Source organism: Heterodontus francisci, chromosome 11 (genome assembly GCF_036365525.1).
Source record: "Heterodontus francisci isolate sHetFra1 chromosome 11, sHetFra1.hap1, whole genome shotgun sequence".
NCBI lineage: Eukaryota > Metazoa > Chordata > Chondrichthyes > Heterodontiformes > Heterodontidae > Heterodontus > Heterodontus francisci.
The window spans coordinates 102,022,802-102,046,693 of record NC_090381.1 but is presented as its reverse complement, the minus strand read 5'-3'; the positions used below and the strand labels follow the sequence as shown (position 1 = coordinate 102,046,693).

The following is a 23,892-nucleotide window of genomic DNA, read 5'->3' as shown; positions in this document are numbered from 1 at the left end:
CTGACAGCAAGTTCTGGCACCCATAAACGTGAAGTTAAATGCAGAAATCCAAAAGTTGCCATCACTGGTTCCTTGCTTCTCCACAGAGCCACTCCATTCAAACACCCTGCTATTGAGGCTCACACACAGGGAGGTTCGCCATTTAGGCCAAGATATCAGACAATGTCTGCTGACCATAGAACTCTATATGCAGGAGCCAACACTTTCAGTTGAGAGAACTCAGAATTGGCTCAGAAAACAAGGGAAGTTAAGATAAAACTCAGTCATACTCTCTGAATGCACAAGGTAAATTACTGCATTTTACAAGACTTATATTTTGAAGTGATGGTAGGGCTATTTCTCTGTCCCAGAACAGTGTCGCTATGTCTAAATTAGCATAAAAATAAAACCTAGTTAAGTGTGAGCCACCTGGAGGAGATAATCGTACAATGCTTTAGCTTTGCACTAATGCAGTATTATGAAGTAGAGTGGGACTGATTGGAAAGCTATACTAAGGAGCCGGCACAGATACTATGAGCTGAATGAACTCCACTATGCTCCATGATACTACTGAGCTGTTGAGCTCCCCACCAATGGGGAGTTTTAGAAATCACTTGAACTGATGTGAACCTCTGCTTTTATGCTATTAGTCTCACTGCAAAAAAACTCTGAAAATGTTATGCCTTATTGATTGAAATGTAACTGGATTTTTACTGGCATACTCTGTTCATCATGACAAGTGAAAACCTCTGTGGCTTTGAGAAGCAAACTTTAGATTTGTGGAATGTCAAATTTCTCCAGTATGATAAAAGAATTCCAGAGATTTTTAATTTTTTTTTAAAGTTTATGATATTTCAACTTTGACCTTAATCTCATGTGTAGGTCCCAATCTTTATTTTGCTATTTGCAAAATGGTTAAATAAATCAGTGTTTTTTGTTTCTTGGTTTGCGGTCTGGGAGAATTCTTCAAAGTGACTGGATACTTAGCCTGCTTGAACACTTTTGTTAGATGCCAGAGATCTCCCTGAACTGACGCCAGAACGAAAGTGACATCAGGAAAGGTGAAATCCACGCCAGAGAGATCACTAGATCTTTGTGGGCGGCATTCTCGAGGTCAGTGGCAAATGCCATCGCTTCGCTGCTGACCGCAAAATCCGGGCCAATGACCTCACTCTGTTCCCAGAGGGGAAAAGCCTACAGTATAGAATTTCACACTTATTAATACTATTCTTTCAGCTCCATTTAAATAGACCTTCAGAATAGATGGTTTGCAAAACTAAACCATTTTACTATACTGGTGGTGTATTAAGTGAAAGGTTGGGAATCATTTCACATTCTCAGTCTAAGAGGAGTTAAATGTTGCATGGAAGAATCATTATAACTGACAGCACGTTTAATGTTACTACTGGCTGCACAAAGGAACAATTGTGATTATATATTCAAGTTCCCAACACTGTCTTGACAAAGATTTTTTCAAACAAAAAAAAAATACATTTACAAATAAGGAGCTTGAAACCTGCTCAGAATAGGTAAAGACAAGTTATGTTAATAGCTTTGCCACCAATATAGGTTCACTGGGCATAGTTATTCCCTTGGTACAGGTGAGGATATCAACAGGCAACAATTCCAGGCAAGCACAGGTAAGCTATTCATTATATTAAACATTCAAAACACAGCTCAAGCTCTGCAACATCTTACTGTTAGGCATTTTCACAATGCAATAATTCTACATTTAAGTAGGTACTTACCATAAAAACAGCAATCAGGATTAAACAGATTCCCACTATGATGAGGAATGGAATTAGATAGTACTCCAATGGAAGGCTAAAATCGGGTAGTATCACTATATGGCCACTGTGGAGAAACACAATAACAAAGAATGTTTGCAGATAGTTACGATACCGTAACTGATGATGGCCATCAAAGCATAATTCCAGAAATGCTGCTAGAATACACATAACAACAATGATCATCATATTGGTTTGTTGATTACATTGTTACATTAGCAGTGATGTAGGCAGCACAGGTTGACAGCTGCGCAAAAAAAAGGAAGCCCAGATTTTATGAACTGGTATTTATGAACTGAGGCCATTGTGACCATGTGTCCTGATGCAACAAGGTACTGAACATGTAGCAGTACCATGTCTGATGTCACGGTGACTACACTGGAGTTAGACTGTGATGTAATTGTGACAGCCGAGCACCTAAAACCTGCAAGCATAATTCTGATGAAGCATTCAAATTTGGGATTTTTTTTGTGGTTTGTTTTGAAAGCAACCATGGCTTCACTAAATTGTAAAAAAAAACTTTAAAGTTATTGCCCCAACAAATTTCAGATCAGAATTCAATCTTTTTAAAGATAAGATTTCTTTTAAGATAAGAGAAAGTAAGTAACATTAAAAAAATTACAACCTAATGTGTAGAGGAAGCTAGTGACTTGGGCAATAGCTGAGATAGGAACCAAAGAAATAGGTATTAAATAAAGTGTCGGTGTTTCCAAAAAGTAAGGAAGCATTGAAAACTTGAATAAATGACAATCAGCTGGCTGCAGGCCTATTTTTAGCAATTTTAGACAACATATATATATATTTTTTTTAAATCAGCAATTGCCAATTGCTGAGCCAATGATTTCCGAATTCACCACTTTGATAAATTCTGCTCAAATACTGGGTACTGAAATGGTGGAATTTAGGTTGATGAGTGGGCAGCAGCATCTTTTTAAATAACCAGAAAGTCTATTGATTTTGCTGCCAAAATCCACATCAGTTTTTGTAAAGGTGCTGTTTAATGTTAGGCCATCCTGATTAAAATGGAATGGTTGAGAGGCATGCACTAATGCTATGTGAGTGGCCAATAAAGAATCTGCTCTACTGTTCTATCTTCTTGTGCTACAAAAAGAAAACCATCGTAGTGCAGAGAAAAACTATACTTTTAACATTTTAATTGTTTCAATATTAGCTTATGTTTGATTGCAATTGTTTAAGCATTTATTCAATAAGCAGGCTCTATAGTGTTAGCTATTTTGGGTAGGTCTAGAACATCCAAATCATACTTTTCTAATATCTACTAAAATTGTGCCAAATTCAGCTCAGTTGATGCTGGCTCAAAGTTTCATTTTTACTTTAAAGTTCAACTGGCTCTCTTAGAAAAAGAACTTTCGACAACCACTTGGCCCCTTGATGCAAAGACACTCAGCTATCTATCGATTGTAACTTATGTACTGGCTCATTTTTTTTCTTTTTAAAACAAAAACAAAACAAGCCAGGAAATGGTTTAGTAATTGTCATGCTAGGCCCCCAACTGCCAAGAATGAGGCTCATTAATTTTGGCATGAACACTGATTTTAAACTGTTACCGGTGCGAAGAAAGGACTTGTTAAACAGATTAGGCATGGCTGGAAAAGACATTTGCATATTAACAGATGGTGCCTGGAAGGACAAAGGACCATTCCCTGACACATTCAACCCACAATGGATCTTGATCACCAAGTATTGTGTGTAAGAGGAGCATTCCAAAGACTGCTAAGGTGATACAATCCAAGACAAGGTCAGACCAGTTAGTCACATGACTAACCTACTTGGCAACCTGGGTTTTTCCTGAATTGTACAAACAGTTTGAACGCAGAAAGAGTGTTTGCTCCTGAACTGAGCAGATCTCTCCTGTTCCCACCCATCTCTTTCTCAAGCCTCTGAATCCACTGAAGACACATGAATCCCAAGAGAGGAAAGTCTCCTACAGTGAACAAGGTTTAAGAAGAATGCTGGGCCCCAATGAAAAGCAAGAACTACCTACAATCAAGGACTCAGTGAGCTTGAAGAACCGTAACAAAAACCCTTCAGATATTGCCTCAAATTTTTCACTTCAACTGAATTAAAGTTTAAGTTTAATAAATTTCAACTTTTCTTCTTTAAACCTAAGAAAATCCATTTGTGCTGGTTTCTTTGCCTTATAATAGGAAAGTGGTGAACAAGGATTCACCAAGGGGGAGCTAAAAACACGGTGTGTTTAAAATTAAACCCTGTTACTGTAAGACCCGGAGAAGGCTGAGAGGGATCTCTAGACACCTTTCTCACTTGGTCGTTAACAGTAATGCATATTTCAACAATGTGTCATCACATGGCTCAAATGAAAATCAGAGTTTATAGTGTCCTGCCAAAATAAAACACAGTCTATTCATTGCTGCCATAGCTTTCCAAGTCCAACTGACTTCAGGTTCTGTTCCTTCAACAATGGCAAAAGAAAAAAAAAGTTTCTTAAAACTGGTAGGAATCTCAGGTGTTGTATTGTGTGATTAATTCTTGTTTTTTCTCCCTTGCTTTGAATTTCTTGATAGCTGACATCAATGAACTGATGGATTTCCACAATAAGTAGTTATTTCAGAAGCATTCATATTAACTTGCCATGCTGTACAAATGTTTGACTTAATTTTCGTTTCACTATTATAGTTTACTAACAAAAGTGACATTGTAGTCCCATCTGCTTAACTGTATACTGTTTAATTGCTATTATTTAAAATTATGAAGGGTTTAGATAGAGTAAATAAAGAGAAACTGTTTCCAATGGCTGAAGGGCCAATAACCAGAGGGCACAGATTTAAGGTGATTGGCAAAAGAAACAGGCGACTTGAGGAAAACTTTTTTAACGCAACAACTGGTTAGGATTTGGAATGCACTGCCAGATAGGGTGAAGAAACAGATTCAATTGCAGCTTTCAAAAGGAAATTGAATAAATACTTGAAGGAGAAAAAAATGACAGCGAGATGGGGAAAGAACAGGAGAATAGGACTAACTGCTCTTGGAAATAGCCAGTGCGGACTCAATGGCCCAAATGGCCCCCTTCTGTGCTGTATGATTCTAAGATTCTATTTCATACTTAACTATAACCTACTTTTGGCTGAACTAGCCACAGAAGTGATAGGGACCATACAATATGGCTTCAACATCCTTTAGATTAGAGAAAATGGTGGTGGCGGAGGGTTAATTTGCCAGTATTCCAGTTACTGATTTCAATCCAGCAACTGCTGCTGGAAATGGGTAAGTTTAGATTTTGCGAGGACAGACTGTGTCTCGGCTATCATGGATGCCTTGCCACAGTCAATCAGTCTGCAGCATCTTGTGGCTGTGGGATACTCCTTCAATGAAGAGTGGAAAGGAGGCTGTAGAGAACACAACAGAACAAATACCATTTAAAATGTAACGTGCATTTGGGTTCAAATTATAACATTTCTGTACTGTAACTGCCCTTTCTGAATTTGTGGCTAAATCCAGGCACAGGGATTTAAAGATGGAACTACTTGTTCTGGGATTTTCTTTGCCTGTGGGCCAGTGGATGAAGTTAATACATAATACTGGCTAAGGAGCAGAAGGTGCTAACTTCAATTTCCGAGTGATGGCATTCCATATGAAAATTCCAGTAGGCTTTGTTACACAACTCAAGAGAGTGAGCAGAGGTGCTTCACTCTTCCCATTTACCCAGGTGATAGAAATAATTAATAGCGATCTCCAGCCTGTTGAGAGAGAGATTGGGTCTTCTTCATAGCCGCTGCCTGATTGTGAAAGATCTCCTTTGCTTTCAGATGTGATAAGCCTGCTGGAGAGATATACTTGCTGCCATCTCTTGCTCTGTTCTTGCCCTGCCATCGCTGCCGTGACACCCGCCCCCCCCACCCCACCCGCAACATCTCCCATGAACTAGCTGCTTCCTGTTCATTTATAACAATGGTTTCCTATATAATAGAAATAGGTTTCAGAGATATATAACCTCCTTTCATACTCATATGGTAGCAAGAAACTTTACTGTTTGCTGCATTTCAATTCTGTAATCAGTTGACTTCAGGGCACTTCTGGTTCACTAATGTCCTTCAGGGAAGGAAATCTACTGTCCTTACCTGGTCTGGCCTACATGTGACTCCAGACCCACAGCAATGTGGTTGACTCTTACATGCCCTCTGAAAAGGCCTAGCAAGCCACTCAGTTGTATCTAACTGCTACGAAGTCAATAAAAAAAAACAGCACTGTGGGTGTACCTACCCCACATGGACTGCAGTGGTTTAAGAAGGCAGCTCACCACCACCTTCTCAAGGGCAATTAGGGATGGGCAATAAATGCTGGCCTGGCTAGCGACGCCTACATCCCATGAATGAATAAAAAAAAACTTCACATTTGATCATGAACGTTAATTCATTAAATCTGCTCCATTGAAGACCGTTCAAACAAAAAAAAGAGTAAAAATGAATTTTAACTCTTTAAAAAAATTAAACTAAATACTTCTATATAAATAGAATTAAAAGGATTGACTACCTACACACAATAAATTGCTGTTGTTGTGGCGAACAACTCATTTCACTTACACCCCTTAGACAGATTTGCAGATAATTCATTTTCTGTGAACTTCCAGTCCCTGATTTGTGTCTACTATTGATGTAAACACTCATATGCACCAATGCTTCAATTGCATTGCACTTCGCCTTTAAATGTAAGCATCTTCTTGGGGTTTGGCCACCTCATTTAACAAAGAGTACTCTGATGGGATGTGGGCGTCACTGGCAAGGCCAATATTTATTGCTTAAAGATACTAATTGTAGAGACAGCAAGGGGCACATTATAAAAAAACTCAAGGTTCTATTTTAAAGACTCAAGTCTCATAGCCCTGTCACTTAGCCCCCATAATAAAGGTTTAATGGATATGGCCCATAATGCAGGACCCTCAATTGAAAAGAATATGGGGGAAAAGGAGGCTTAATTAGATGATGCCAAGTTAGAGATTAAAAGCCTACAGGTTGTAGTTTTGAGATCCTTTGAAAGAATGAGTTAGCACAGGAGGCAAAGATATGATTCTGCACCAGCAGAGACCTACAAAATATTTGCAATGAAATTAGTATTGTTATTGCAACAGTACTTGATTAAGATTGTGGGGCGGCACAGTGGCGCAGTGGTTAGCACCGCAGTCTCACAGCTCCAGGGACCCGGGTTCGATTCTGGGTACTGCCTGTGTGGAGTTTGCAAGTTCTCCCTGTGTCTGCGTGGGTTTTCTCCGGGTGCTCCGGTTTCCTCCCACAAGCCAAAAGACTTGCAGGTTGATAGGTAAATTGGCCATTATAAATTGTCACCAGTATAGGTAGGTGGTAGGGAAATATAGGGACAGGTGGGGATGTTTGTTGGGAATATGGGATTAGTGTAGGATTAGTATAAATGGGTGGTTGATGTTCGGCACAGACTCGGTGGGCCGAAGGGCCTGTTTCAGTGCTGTATCTCTAATCTAATCTAAAAAAAACATGCCATTCCATCCTTCCCATGCCATCCCCATCCCATTCCTTTCATCTCATCCCCATCGCATTCCACCCTTTCTCCCTAAGCTATCCCCATCTCATCCTCCATTCCACACTTTGCATGCTGTCCCCCTTACACCTTTCCATTCTATTCCCTATGCTGTCTCCCCCCACTTCCATGCCATTCCCCCTCCCATGCCCACCCCATTCGCCTCCCTCCCATGCCATTCCTCCTTCCCCCACATGCCATCTTGCCTCCCTCCCATGCTGTTGTCCCTACAACCCTCCCATGCCGCACCCATTCCATTGTCTTCCACCACGCCATGCTGTTCGCTCCCTCCCCCACCATCACTGTTTCCCCCCCCACCCCCATGCCACCCCAGTCCCTTACTATACCCCACTCCCATTCCATTACCCACCATCGTTGTCAGCAGCCCAGTAACCGAGGCCAAGGAGCAGCAAGAGACGGGGGCCAGTAACCGAAGCGTGTTCGCCAGGCTCCACCCACCAAATCAAACTACAGACCCATCAGAAAATGTGGACAAACAGAAACTGCGTATTATTATTATAGATTCTTATATAGTGAGGATGCAGAGAGGATCATTGTGTAGGTTGGCGTATTTGAAACTTAGAGAAAAAATAAGAGGAAAGTTCAGAGGAATACTGCCAACAGTAAAGAAACATTATATACAACTTAATAAATCTCATCAAAAGGTGTAACATTAGCTACTTAGAATGTGAATTTTTTCAAGCAATTCAATTTGAAGTCTTAGTTTAAAAATCCTTGATTGAATTATGGTGAAAGAACTGAGCAAAAATTAATATACAATGTACTTCTTACCCTCTTAAATAGCTAAATTCTTCCAGAAGGTGTTTAGCCGATGCTTCCCCAATAAACACAGATGGAATGGTGATTTGTTTAAAAATATCAACTGCAAAACAGAATGACATTGCGTGAAATTCAGCATTAGAAGCAAATATACTGACGCATAATATAGTTTAATTCAAGCACTTCTGAAGCTTTACAGCAGTCTCTTCAGGACTCCTTCCCATCAACTCTCACTATGAGACAGCACTACAGCTCAGGAATTTAGGGAGACATGACAAACACCTTCTCAAATAGGAAATAAGTACCTCCCTCTGGTGTTAAAAGTTTCATAACACCTCCTAGAAATCCACCACACTGAAATTTTAACAAATCAACTCATTTCTGTTACAAAAGCGCAGAGTACAAATGAACTTTGGTAATTACATAAATGTTCTTAACACGCACTCCTAATGAATCTAAAAACTGTGGGAGATCATGAACTTCCACCCCTTTCCTCCAAATAAAGCTAGTTTTTACTTGATCTTAGTCCAATTGTTATGATGCTGTAGTTTTTTTTTCAGGAAGAATGCAGTGTGCCTTTAGGGCTGGAAAAAGAGCTGCACTGCTTTAAGGCAGCAAGCTCTAAAGACTGAGTCAAAGAATGCATTCTCGTTGCCTTGGACACAACCATTCGGAGACTGTGATTCAAAGGGTGCATTCTTGTTACCTTGGATACAGCCACTTGGCCTGAGCATCGAGAAATACATTTGTCACAATTTAATTTTAAACTGGTTTATAGTGCAAACAGGCTTTCAACAAGGGACACAGACAGACAGCTGTGTGTTAGCACCTGAAAGAAGCACTCTCAGACCATTTAAACAGAAGGAAGAGAATTTAGTCTGCTTATTTATTATTCTCTCAAAATTCTAAAAAGTCAAGCCAATCTTTGATAATTTAAACTGAAGGAAGGGAAGTTAGACTGTGACAATCTTTTATCCCTCAAAAATTCGAAAACCAGATTGATTCTATTGACAGTGGTTACAAGTTATTGATCTGTAGTCATCGTTAGAGAAGGAAAGCATCACTACTGCTGGAATTAGACTTTGGACTGTTGTACAGTAATAGAGTCATAGCATCATAGAGCCGTACAGCATAGAAACAGGCCCTTCGGCCCACCGCGTCCATGCTGACCAAAATGCCTATCTATACTAATCCCACCTGCCTGCATTAATTCCATATCCCTCTATGCCTTGCTCATTCAAGTTCCTGTCCAGATGCCTCTTAAATGTTGCTACTGTTCCTGCCTCCACCACCTCCTCAGGCAGCTCATTCCAGATACCCACTATTCTTTGTGTGAAAAATTTACCCCTTTGATCCTCCTCCCTCTCACCTTAAATCTATGCCCTCTAGTTTTAGTCACCCCTACCATGGGAAACAGACTCTGGCTATCTACCCTACCTATGCCTCTCTCAATTTTATATACCTCTATCATGTCCCCTCTCAGCCTCCTTCACTCCAGGGAAAACAGACCCAGCCTATCCAATCTCTCTTTATAACTCAAGCCTTCCAAACCAGGCAACATCCTTGTAAATATTTTCTGCACCCTCTCTAGCTTAAACACATCTTTCCTGTAGTGCGGCGACCAGAACTGCACACAGTACTCCAAATGCGGCCTAACCAACATTATGTACAACTGTAACATGACGTCCCAACTCTTGTACTCAATACCTCGGCTGATGAAGGCTATACGCCTTCTTCATCACCCTGTCTACCTGTGTTGCCACTTTCAGGGAACTAGATACTTGCACCCCAAGGTCTCTCTACTCAATAACACTCCCCAGGGCCCTGCCATTCACTGTATATGTCCTGCCCTGGTTTAACTTCCCAAAATGCATCACTTCGCACTTGTCAGTGTTAAATTCCATTTGCCAATCCCTGCCCACTTTCCTAGTTTATCTATATCCTGTTGTAACCTTAGACAACCTTCTTCACTGTCTGCTATACCACCAATTTTGGTGTCATCTGCAAACTTACTAATCATGCCCCCTACATTCACATCCAAGTCATTAATATATATGACAAACAACAGAGGGTCCAGCACCAATCCCTGCGGCACACCACTGGTCACCGACTTCCAATCTGAAAAATAACCCTCCACTACGACCCTCTGTCTCCCATCACCAAACCAATTTTGTATCCAATTGGCTAGCTCACCCTGGATCCCATGTGTTCGAACCTTCTGGACCAGCCTACCATGCGGGACCTTGTCAAAGGCCTTGCTAAAGTCCATGTAGACAACGTCCATCGCCCTGCCCTCGTCAATCCTCTTGGTCACCTCCTCGAAAAACTCAATCAAATTCGTGAGACATGATTTTCCACGCACAAAGCCATGCTGACTATCCCTAATCAGACCATGCCTTTCCAAATGCATATAAATCCTGTCTCTCAGAATCCCTTCCAATAACTTTCCCACCACTGATGTCAGGCTCACCGGCCTGTAGTTCCCTGGCTTATCCCTGTTGCCCTTCTTAAATAAAGGCACATTAGCTATCCTCCAGTCTTCAGGTACCTCACCCGTGGCTAACAATGATACAAAAATTTCTGCCAGGATCCCTGCAGCCTAAACTTGCCAGCCTTGCCCTTCCATCTAACAAGAACATGCCGGCCCTGAACTCTTCCTATCTCACTTTTAAAAACCTTCCACTTGCCAGACGTCCCTTTACCTATAAACAGCCTCTCCCATTCAACTTTTGAAAGTTCCTGTCTGATGCCATCGAAATTAGCCTTCCCCCAATTTAGGACTTCGACCTGAGGACCAGTCCTATCCTTTTCCATAACTATCTTGAAGCTAATAGAGTTATGGTCACTGGTCCCAAAGTGCTCCTCCACTGACACATCAACCACCTACCATCCTCATTTCCTAAGAGGAGGTTGAGTGTAGCCCCTTCTCTAGTAGGGCCATCCACATACTGCTTCAGAAAACTATCCTGGACACACTTAAGAAATTCTTCCCCATCTGATCCCTTAGCACTAGGGCAGTCCCAATCAATATTAGGGAAGTTAAAATCACCTACTATTACAACCCTATAATTCCTACACCTATCTGTGATTTCCCTACATATATGCTCCTCCAATTCCCTCTGACTATTGGGGGGCCTATAGTATAACCCCATCAAAGTGATCACCCCTTTCTTATTCCTAAGTTCTACCCATATGGCCTCGCTGGACTTTCCCCCCGGGATATCCTCTCTAAGTACTGGCGTGATGTCCTCCTTAATCAATAGTGCAACTCCCCCTCCTCTTTTACCTCCACCTCTGTCACGCCGGAAGCATTGGTACCCCGGAACATTGAGCCGCCAGTCCTGCCTCAACCACGTTTCCGTAATAGCTATAATATCACAATCCCATGTACCGATCCATGCTCTGAGTTCATCTGCCTTACCTGTAAGGCTTCTCGCATTAAAGTAAATGCAGTTTCGCCTACCAGACCTTCCACGCTCCCTGTCCTGTCCCTGCCTGGCCTGCCTACTGGACTTGCTTGCTTTAACCTCTACATTTTTTGAACCTTTTTTCTCCCCATCGGACGGCTGTGAGGACTTCAAGCAACCTTAGACTTTTTCGCCTCCAGCAGGAGTGTAAAATTGTAAGGACTCTAATTTTTCTATTTTAAATGTTGTTTATATCTTCTGTCAGGCAAACCCCCTACCTACCAAGATTGAGGCACAGATGATTTTGCCACAATGAACATTAGAACTTAAAACTGCAAGCCCCTGACCGGAAAGACATTTTTATGGCAACTGACAGTGTTGGGACAAGGCACCATGCCCTGACTCATTCAACCATCAATTAACTTTTGATTACCAGACATTGAAGGTGGGGGGAGCTAGCATTCCAGAGACTGTTAAGGTACAATCCACAAACCTCGGAGAGACTGTTCCACACAAGAATCTAGTCACATGACTAATCTGCTGGGCAACCTGGGAGTTTTTTTTGAATTTGAAATCCCAATAAAGGAATTGGAACAGAGAACGCCGTGTGCTCAAGGTCTGAGAACATCTCTCCTGTCTGCCTGCCTCCATCTCTTTCCCACGGAACTGAATCTTGTGAAGACACGTAAACTCAAAGAGAGAACAGTTTCCTACGTGAACAAGGTTTAAGACAAATACTGGGCCCCAATGAAACACAAGACCATATCTTCAATCAAGGACTACAGTGTGTTCGAGAAACGTTAACAAGATATTGCCTCAAACTGTTCTACTTATCTTTTCTGTCCCTATTTGCATGTGTGTATCACGTGTGCATGCTTGGGTGGGTGTGTCGTATACCCGTAGGCGTGAACCGTATTAGGGTTTAAGTTTTAAGTTTTAATAAAATTTCATCTTTCTTCTTTAAACCTGAGAAAGTCTGTCTGAATTGGTTTCTTTGTCTTATATCTGGAAAAACTGTGAAAAATGATTCACAAAGAGAGAGCTCAAAACAGTGTGTTTAAAATTAAACCCTGTTACGATAAGACCAGGTGAAGATAGTAACAGACCCCTAGACCCCTTTCGCAACTGGTCGTAACAGAAATTGGGTGCTAGCACCCAGATTGTTACCCACAGACAAACAAGTTAAATTGGAAATGGGAAGCCAATCAAAAAGAGCAAATCAATCCAGGTTTTCTTGTGGTTGTGTGTGTTTGAATACTAACATGACTGCAACTGAAGTGAGCAGCTCTCCAAGCCAGGGTGAAGTAACTTGGGATAAGTTAAAAGCACTGTCTATGAAGGAGTTGAGAAAAATGGCTAAGCAGTATGGGATCACTGTACGTGGCAAGGCTAGGAAGTCTGTACTCCTAAGGCTAGCGGCCAACCATTTTTCTCTTGAATCTGAAGAAGCAGAAGCAGTGTTAGAAACAGAATCTGACAGGGTATGGTTAGCAAAGATACAATTGGAACAGAGGAAACTTGAATTTGAGGAAAGGGAGAGGAAGAAAGAGAGCCTTCCAGAAGGAATGGGAAGAGAAAGAGAGGGCCTTCCAAAAGGAACGTGAAAAAAATGAAAGGCAAGTGAGAGAGAGAGAGACAGGAGAAGGAAAGAGAGCGAGAAGGAGAGAGAGAGGAAGAATATTCCCGGAACGAATGCGAAGAACAAGAGTTGAAGCATCTTGAGTTAACTAGGGGGCAACAGAGTAACCCTAGTGAAAGCATGACCAATATGGAGGAACACAATTCAGGACTGGGTACAAGATTGCTAAAACTCACCAAACTAATTCCAAAATTCAATGAGGAAGATGTGGAAGTGTCTTTCCTGTCCTTCGAGAAACTGGCAAGGCAGCTAAAATGGCCAGCTGAGACCTGGTCCCTTTTACCGCAAAGCAAACCAACTGGAAAAGTCCATGAGGTTTATTCCTTGCTGCGAGATAAGACTTCATCAAATTATAGAGCTGCAGCATTCTCAATAAAAACTCATGTCGAGGAGCAGCGGGTTCAGGGAGCCCGGCAATGGGCTGTTCTGGCCAATGAATTTGCTTTAATTTATGTCAGTTTCCCAGGGGAAAATCTTTCCTAATCACCCCCACAAATCCGAAAAGGACAAAGGGTGGGATGGTGATATCTGCCTAGGCAATCCTGGAAGAGAAAGGAAAGCAGGAGACACAGGGAGCCCTCCTCCAGCCAAAAGGGAAGGTGCTGTGAGCAAGAGTGAGACCCGGAAACCTGTGTGCTTCTACTGTAATAAGACAGGGCATTTAAAAGCTGACTGCTGGAAACTAGAGGGGAAACTTCGTAGGGTTAATCAGGGCACACCCGCTCAGTGACGGGGACCTGATGGAAAACACAGAACAAGCCGCGGCTTTGACTGTAGTAAGGGAGCAACCCAAGAAGCTAACTATGGGCAGTGGAGGAAAAGTTAATAGGATTCCTGAAGGTTATCAGGGTTTTGTACAGTCACAGAGAATTATAGCACTGAAACAGGCCCTTCGGCCCACCGAGTCTGTGCTGACCAACAACCACCCATTTATACTAATCCTACATTAACCCCATATTCCCTACCGCATCCCCACCTTCCCTCAATTTTCCTACCACCTATCTACACTAGGGGCAATTTACAATGGCCAATTTACCTATCAACCTACAAGTTTTTTGCTGTGGATGGAAACCGGAGCACCTGGCAGAAACCCACGCGGTCACAGGGAGAACTTGCAAACTCCGCACAGGCAGTACCCAGAACCGGACCTGGGTCGCTGGAGCTGTATTTGTATTTGAAGGGAAAGTAACCCCATACCCCTCGAGTGGGGCAAGCAAGCCCATAGTGATTCTCAGGGACACAGGGGCCACAAGATCCCTTTTACTGGGAAAAGGCCTGACCTTTCCCCCAGAGAGTGCAGTGAACACCAAAATGGTGGTGAATGGTATTGGAGGGCAGTGTATGCCTGTATCTGTACACCGGGCGCAACTGGAGTGCGACCTAGTTTCAGGACCGGTGATTGTAGGGATTGTCCCTAGTTTGCCTGTGGACGGAGTTGACCTGCTCCTAGGTAATGATCTGGCAGGGGTGAAGGTGCTAGCACCCCCCAGTAGTGAAAGAAAGACTGCAGGAGGTCAGAGAGACAGGTCAGTAGCAGGAGACGGTCCCCTGCACAGTCCTTGAATGTGTAATGGGTCAGGCCATAATCAAACCAGCTCCCTCAGAGGAAACTGCAAGGAATCCTCCCTCATCATGACCAACATTCATCTCACAATCAAAATTAGCTAAGCATTCATCTCATTGCTGTTCGTGGGACTTCATTGTGCAGGTTGGTTACTGCATTTGCCTGCAATACAATAACTATAACTTGGCTAAGTGCTTTGATACGCCCTGAGGACAACATGAAAGATGTTATGTAAATGAAAGTTATTTCCTCTGAATTGTTGTCTTGGAGGGGAATGTGGTATACAAGTTTTGAAGTATTATAAGAGTATGAGGTATAACTAAGTTTATGATGGCAGCCATGTCAGGTCATGGAAGGAATTCAAGGACATCCCCAGGCATATATCATGTGACTAAAAGAAAATGTTTCAAAAATACAATGATGGAAAATTATAAATACATTAAATATTTTATAAAGAATACGTGCTACTGACAAATTAAGTTGGAAAGTATTGTTCTATTTACACAGATTTCTTAACTTTTAACTTTATTGGATTTTTTAAGAAGTGGAAGTGTCATTTGGTGACTTCTAGTGGTTCAGTGATTGCCAGAAGAGTTTCAGAGTTCTTGCTCATACTGTTGTGACTACTGTCGAGATAGGTCCTCACATGTGCATGGCGAACCTTTTTGGGAGGAGCCTGAAGGCAGCAGGCCATGCAGAGACTTTGAAATACAAATATGCTGCATAAAGGATCTAAACACCAGAGGCTATTGGTGATCGGTGGGATTGAAGGCCAAAAGTTGATGTGGAAGAGAATGATTTGTCCTGTGGGAAAAAAAGCCACTTAAAGGGATACAGCAGCAGAGGAAGGCTGCAAGGACGCAGTCCACAGATTAAAAAAAAACATTCTAATCTATAATAGCTACTGAAGACACAGCTCCTTTTAACCACTGTTAGTGATTAATGAAGTTACTACTTTAATAAGCTATTTCACACAATTGTGTTATCAATAGATTGTGCGAAGGAAAAGCTGTGAAATACTTATTTATATTTCACTGGTGAGAATGATCTCATTACTCATGACCACATATATAAAATCTGTAATTCTACAATCCTAGGCGGAGTTGGAGAATTCTAATCCGCAATCCCGCAGTGTTCAGGACAATGGATTTACTCCTACTAGTCCATACCATCTATCCTCTAAATACTTCAATTTATTTTTAAAAATATATAAAGTTCCCAGTTAAATTATTTAGCTGATCAGAATTATATGCCATTACTGTGAAGTGATTCATTTTGGAAGGTCGAATTTGAATGCAGAATACAGGCTTAAAGACAGGATTCTTGGCAGTGTGGAGGAACAGAGGGATCTTGGGGTCCACGTCCATAGATCCCTCAAAGTTGCCACTCAAGTTGATAGGGTTGTTAAGAAGGCGTATGGGGTGTTGGCTTTCATTAACAGGGGGATTGAGTTTAAGAGCCGCGAGGTTATGCTGCAGCTCTATAAAGCCCTGGTTAGACCACACTTGGAATATTGTGTTCAGTTCTGGTCGCCTCATTATAGGAAGGATGTGGAAGCTTTAGAGAGGGTGCAGAGGAGATTTACCAGGATGCTGCCTGGACTGGACGGCATGTCTTATGAAGAAAGGTTGAGGGAGCTAGGGCTTTTCTCATTGGAGCGAAGAAGGATGAGAGGTGACTTGATAGAGGGGTACAAGATGATGAGAGGCATAGATAGAGTGGATAGTCAGAGACTTTTTCCCAGGGCGGAAAGGGCGATCGCCAGGGGGCATAATTTTAAGATGATTGGAGGAAGGTTTAGGGGAGATGTCAGAGGTAGGTTCTTTACACAGAGAGTGGTGGGTGTGTGGAATGCACTGCCAGCGGTGGTAGTAGAAGCAGATACGTTAGGGACATTTAAGCGACTCTTGGATAGGTACATGGATGATAGTAGAATGAAGGGTATGTAGGTAGTTTGATAGAGTAGGTTAAAGGGTCGGCACAACATCGTGGCCCGAAGGGCCTGTACTGTGCTGTACTGTTTTATGTTCTATGTTCTATGACCAGAGGAAAACTTGTTTCTCCCTTATCAAACATGTCATGTAATGACTTCTTTCCTCCTCAAAGCAATAATAATTCATTTTAAAGGCATGTTGCCAGCAATCTAAAAATGTACGGTCATGTATACATTTCGAACATGCAAATGCACTTTTGCTAGGATTTAATGGCATACATTTAAAGCTTGCTAGGAGTGTGTGGCAGTAATAACACCAAAGGGTTTAAATTACATCATAAATCACAGTTGTTCAAACTTAAGTGAATTAAGCATTTTATCTACAACCAGGTGCGTTTTATAAAAAAAAATTCTTTTGGAGTTCACAATTGCTTTATTGCACAACATAATAGGCTGATTTGATACAGAAGTATAAAGATTAAGAAGTTTATTAAGAGTGTACATTAATGATTTAGACATGAATATAGGAGGTATGATTAGTAATTTCGCAGATGACACGAAAATTGGTGGTGCTGTAAATAGTGAGAAGGAAATCCTTAGATTACAGGGAGATATAGATGAGCTGGTAAAATGGGCTGGGCAGTGGCAAATGGAATTTAATCCCGAAAAGTGTGAGGTAATGCATTTTGGGAGGACTAACAAGGCAAGGGAATATACAATGGATGGTAGGACCCGAGGAAACACAGAGGGACCTTGGTGTAATTGTCCATAGATCACTGAAGGCAGCAGCACAGGTAGATAAGGTGGTTAAGGAAGGCATATGGAATACTTGCCTTTATTAGCCGAGGCATAGAATATAAGAGCAGGGAGGTTATGATGGAGGTATATAAAACGCTAGTTAGGCCACAACTGGAGTACTGTGTACAATTCTGGGCACCACACTATAGGAAGAATGTGATTGCACGAGAGACGGTGCAGAGGAGATTTACCAGGATGTTGCCTGGGCTGGAACATTTCAGCTATGAAGAGAGACTGAAAAGGCTAGGAGTGTTTTCCTTGGAGCAGAGAAGGTTGAGGGGGGACATGATTGAGGTGTACAAGATAATGAGGGGTATTGTTAGGTTAGATAGGAAGAAATTTTTTCCCTTAGCAGAAGGGTCAAGAACCAGGGGGCATAGATTTAGGGCAAGGGGCAGGAGATTTAGAGGGGATTTGAGGAAAATTTTGTTCACCCAGAGGGTGGATGGAATCTGCAACGCACTGCCTGAAGAGGTGGAGGCAGGAACCCTCACAACATTTAAGTATTTAGATGAGCACTTGAAACACCATAGCATACAATGGGCCTGCTGGGACCAATGGAACTATATTCAACACACAAACATACAATTTGCTTCATGAATCCAAGCTGTTTCAGTTCCTGAATACAGGCAATATTCAATGACAGCAGTAATAAATCTGGTCACGTACAGGATTGATTAATCTGCATGCACAAGTTAGAAGGATCTTTACTCGCAATTTTAAAATGTAGTGGAATGGCTATGCTGAGTGGGATGTCAATTACAGATTACGTCCATTTAAGACTCATGTCCCAAGATGTTTCAAACAATGGCAGGGCCAAGTGCAGGAATATGGGATTAGAACAGTTGGGTGCTGGATGGCCGGCACAGACTCGATGGGCACAAGGGCCTGTTGCTGTGCTGTATAACTCTATGACTCTATAAGAAAGCTCCAGGTTTAAATTCCTGGTCTGTATCTAACCTCAGTTGTAATTGTGGCATGTACAATCCAACTTGCTACAGTGCCTCTAGGTTAGGGATTTGGAAGAATAACAAAAAAATCACCCACCATTCCTTACTGATATCCAGTAACCTCCTACTGGAAAGTACGTATAAGTAGTTATTGAAGGTTAACCATGACTGGGCTCAGCGGTGATGTTACGTGTGATTGCATAGCCTGCTGAACCTCACTGTCCAGATTCACACCAAAATCAATTTGAGCAAAATACCAAAGGCCTGCTGGCACCATTGGAACTATATTCAACACACAAACATACAATTTGCTTCATGAATCCAAGCTGTTTCAGTTCCTGAATACAGGCAATATGCAATGACAGCAGTAATAAATCTGGTCACGTACAGGATTGATTAATCTGCATGCACAGGTTAGAAGGATCTTTACTCGCAATTTTAAAATGTAGTGGAATGGCTATGCTGAGTGGGATGTCAATTACAGATTACGTCCATTTAAGACTCATGTCCCAAGATGTTTCAAACAATGGCACAAAGAAATTTCCAATTCCCCTCAGCCCTGCCATTAAGTTTGTTGCACAGTCACATGGGCTGATATGGCATAAGAACAGTGTAAGTCTATCCTTTAAAAATCAATTACGCATGGAAAAACATTATACCACACCATCCCTATTTTGGGAAGTATAGATACTTTAAGCATGTCATAAGGCTTTAATTGTCCCACAGAAATCTATCACTCACTAGTCCACATCGGTCAAGATAGGACAAACTCCCAAACAGGATATTTATTTTCAAAATAATGACTTGATACTATGAAAGCCCAGTTATTAACACTGGTATTGACCAGTTGAATTGGAGGGCTCTTTGATAACCTCCCTGTGGAGTACTAAACATAGTCATAGTTTTGGGTGTGGTACAACTCAACTGACTTTATACCCAAACAAGAAGTAAAAGATTGAATAAAGATCATGACTCTTCATGTGGAACCAGAGAACTGGAGGAGGATAATTTCACATTCCCTATGTCCCATCCAAATGCCATAAGGCATCATAATGTGCACATATGGTGATGGCTAACAATTTGAGATAAAAGGTAGAGAGAAAAGAGGGAAAAGAAACAGGAGTAGGCAGAAAGGGAAGCATTCAATGGTTGAATATTTCAATAAACTCCATCCCTGTGAAGCTCTATTCAATTCAGTTGATACATTATATATGTTTAGAGAGAGTATAAGTACAGGTTCAAATAATTAGATGCATTTTGAAATGCCAACCACAGCTGAACCAAGTTTCATCTGATTTTTTTTGTATTCATTCTTGGGATGTGAGTGTTGCTGGCAAAGCCAACATTTATTGCCCATTCCTAATTGCTCTTGAGCAGATGGTGGTGAACTGCCTACAACTGAATGGCTTGCTCGGCCATTTCAGAAGGCAGTTAAGAGTCTACCACATTTATTATATCAGATAATTTAAAAATTCAGCTCAAACTATAGGACCAAAATTGAAGGTAATTTCGCAAATTGTTTTTTAAATAGAAGGTTGAGTGCTACAGCTGCATCATACATGTGTCTAGTACAATGCGGTATGCACTTTTCTGTAAATATGTTGATGAATCATCTGGACAAGTAGTCTTTTTAACTTGCATCTAGCTAGCATTATTGACACCCTATGAAAAGAGATTCAAGATTGATAGCTGGATCCCATTGATTCATGAACTGTGGCCATTCCTTCTCATGCTCCTGGCTTGTTTTAGAGGAACTAGAAAATTGTGATTGGTAAAGGATCAAGTGGAACTTAGTGTGTGTCAATTGCATCAGACAAAATGTAGTTCCCTTCCCAAGCAATGCACTTTCAGAATAAAAGCAAAATACTGCGGATGCTGGAAATCTGAAATAAAAACAAGAAATGCTGGTAATACTCAGCAGGTCTGGCAGCATCTGTGGAGACAGAAGCAGAGTTAAGGTTTCAGGTCAGTGACCCTTTTTCAGAACTTTCAGAATAGTTCTGCTCTTCTGCTGCTTCTCCAATGTGTAAACCAGAAAGCAGTATATCATGGTTTGTTTAGAATTGAGATCATGCTTTAAGAACCAATATAAAAAGATCTACAAATAACGAGAGTTGAGAGATCTTTTGCCTCTCCTAGGAGATCACATGGTTGCTGAGGAGAGTGGGAGAGAAGTATCGAGTCATGATGTTCCAGCCGTCACGTGTGGGGAACAGGCTTGAAGAACCAAAGAATCATTGAATGGTTACAGCACAGAAGGAGGCCACATGACCTGTTGAGCCTGTGCCGGCTCTCTTAAGAGCAATTTAGCCAGTTCCACTCCCCCACCCTTTCCCCATAAACTCGCAATTTATTTCCCCTTCAAGTGCTTATCCAATTCCCTTTTGAAAGCCATGATTGAATCTGCCTCTACTCCCCTTTCAGGCAGTGCATTCCAGATCATAGCCACTCACTATGTGAAAATGTTTTTCATGTTGTCTTTGGTTCTTTTGCCAATCACTTTAAATTTGTGTCCTCCGGTTTCTGACCTTTCCGCCAATGGGAATAGTTTCTCTCTATCGATTATATCCAGTTCTGAAGAAGGGTCACTGACCTGAAACGTTAAGTCTGCTTCTCTCTCCACAGTTGCTGCCAGACCTGCTGAGTATTTCCAGCATTACTTGTTTTTTATTTCAGATTTCCAGCATCTGCAGTATTTTGTTTTTATCTCTCTGTCTATTCTGTCTCGCCCCCTCATGATTTTGAATACTTCTATCGAATCTTCTCTCAGCCTTCTCTTCTGTAAGGAGAACAACCCCAGCTTCTCCAATCAATCCATGTAACTGAAGTCCCTTGTCCCTAGAACCATTTTCCTAAATCTTTTCTCTACCCTTTCTAAAGCCTTCACAGGCTTTCTAAAGTGCAATGCCCAGAATTGGATACAATACTCCAGTTGAGGCCAAATCAGTATTTTATAAAAGGTTCATCATACACAGCATTACTGCAGTATGGTATGAATGCTTTGTTGGACCTATCCTGTAATTTTACACAAAATATAATGGAATTTATAAGGTGATGAAATAATCTTTCAGGTCTCAGGGCAAAATGTTTTCTTCCATTCTCACTACCATGTTTTGTTATGTGGCTGCATTATTAAACAAGTGCATATTACAAGGAGGAAGTTAGAGGGAATTAACTGGAAAAACAAAGTGGTCCCAATAGGAAAACTGCAATTTCCTGCAAATACGTACATTTTAAAATCTGGGTTATAATTACCCTGTGTTATAAAACATTATCCCACACTTAAAACAGTCCTCCTTAATCATACTTTCTATCACAAGCAGGACTGGTAATATATTAGGATGCTAAATCAAAGTTTGTATTTTTTTTGCATGGTACATCACACTCCATAAGTCTAATGCTGGTGTATAGCTGAAATCATTTTGTTACATTTGGCAGTGTAAATTGGGTGTGAAGCCTGAACGCTACAAAGTGAACTAAGGCTCCACCCTTTTGGGTTACACATTTCACTGTTCTGATGCCCCACCGAGCCAGACAACAGGTTGTATTTACATTATAACTGTAATGTTGGTGCAAAGTGAAACCTCAATTCTCTAAGTCACCTGTTGGACTCTTATGCAATCTAAAAATAAAACATGCTTCAAAAAGGAATACTTTGACTTGCTGAGCTGAGCAATCAGAATTCAGCTATTCAAACAAGCAGGCAAATGTATAACAACAGCTTGCATTTATATATCGCTTTTTAAGTCATTAAACATCCTAAAGTACTTCACAGGAGCGTTATAAAACAAAATTTGACACCAAGCCAAATAAGGCGATATTCGGACAAATGGCCAAAAGCTTGGTTAAAGAGATAGGTTTTAAGCTGGTGCAGACACAATGGGCTGAATGGCCTCTTTCTGTGCCGTAACCTTTCGATGGCTCTATGGTTTAAGCGGCGTCTAGAGGAGCAAAGACAAGTAGAGAGGTGGAGGGGTTTAGGGAGGGAATTCTAGAGTTTAGTGCCAGGCAGCTGAAGGCATGGCCACCAATGGTGGAGCGATTAAGCCAGAATTAGAGGAGTGCAGATATCTGAGGGTTGTGGGACTGGAGGAAATTACAGAGATAGGGAGGGGTGAGGATGAGAATTTCAAAATCATGGCATTGCTTAACTGGGAGGCAGTGATGGTCAGTAAGCAGAGGTGTGATGGGTGAAGAGGACTCGGTATGAGCAAGGACATGGGTAGCAGAGTTTTGGATCACCTCAAGTTTACAGAGCATCAAATTGGCAAAAGTGATTTTGTCATTTTTGTGTGGACTCAGTGAAAACTTTTGCTATGACAGTGAAATGACTGAATAGTGGGATAGAAATTCAATTAATTACTCTGATAATTCCAATTATTCTTCATTCACTGACAGAGTAACTGTACAAGTTATTAAGCACTTCACAAATATTTCTTCACTTCCCCTATCTTACATGCCCCACAAATACAAAAATTTGCAGCCAACTTCAGATCATTTTGTTTATTTTACTTTTGATAGGGTCAGCGAACTAACTTGCAGGAAACAGACCTCAAGAGTGGTAAACTGAGCATGTTATAGTGTCATGCAGACCCCCATCTGCCAAGAATGAGGCATATTAATTCTGTCATATGAACATTGATTGTAAACTGCTGCTGGAGTGAAGAAAGGACTTGTTTAAAAAAAAAAATCACCAGACACTTGGCTGGAAAAACATTTGCATACTAACCCGACAGTGCTTGAAGAGACAAAGGACTGTTTCCTGGTCCACTTAACCCAAAATGGGCTGTAATCACCAGACATTGAAGGTGAGGTTGCTCGCATTCTAGGATGACTGCTAAGATGGCAGAATCCACAAACTGAAGTGGTCAAATCAGCTAGTCACATGACTAACCTGCTGGGCAACCTGGGGTTTTTGAATTGTGCCACAGAGAAAGGCAGCTGGCTGTGTGCAACTGAAGCTGAAACAAGCAAGTCTTTCACCTGGCTGTCTCTCTCTCTCTCGTTTTCTTCCAAGTTACCGGACCCACAGAAGACTTATAAACCTCAAAAGAGAAAAGACTCTGACCTCGAAACAAGTTGAAGCGTGCACTGGACTCCAATGAATTGCAAGTCCGACCAGCAACCAAAGACTTCACAGCAAACTCAAAGGACAGTAAAACAGAAACTCATCTACTGCCTTAAACTTTTCTCCTTTATTCTTTTCTACTTTTCTGTTTGTGTGTGTGTGTTTATCGTGTATGCATGCTAGCGTGGTTGCGTCGCATATTCGTTGTCGGTAACTGGATTACAGTGTAAAATTAATAAACTTCTACCTTTCTTGTTTAAATCTAAGGAAACCGGTTTGATTTTTTTGCCTTACAATTGGAGCAGTGAACAAGGATTCACTAAGGGGGAGCTAAAAACAGTGTTTCTAAAATTAAACCCGGTTACGGTTAAACCAAGCAAAGGCTGAGAGGGAACCCCCTCTCACCTGGTCATATCAACAGGGATAGGCTTTTGGGTCAAGTTCGATTCTTTTTGTTC

General features: G+C 41.4%; 1 protein-coding gene across 3 annotated transcripts in view; it reads right to left on the bottom strand.

Moving 5' to 3' along the window:
* Positions 1-23,892, bottom strand: part of rnf13 (ring finger protein 13) — a 336,413-nt gene that overhangs the window by 74,141 nt on the left and 238,380 nt on the right. For all 3 annotated transcript variants that reach the window (XM_068042622.1, XM_068042625.1, XM_068042626.1), the window contains 2 exons: positions 8,088-8,178; positions 1,728-1,833 (listed from right to left, as the gene is read on the bottom strand). In XM_068042622.1, coding sequence (XP_067898723.1) covers positions 1,728-1,833; positions 8,088-8,178 — 197 coding nt within the window. The remainder of the gene's footprint in view (positions 1-1,727; positions 1,834-8,087; positions 8,179-23,892) is intronic.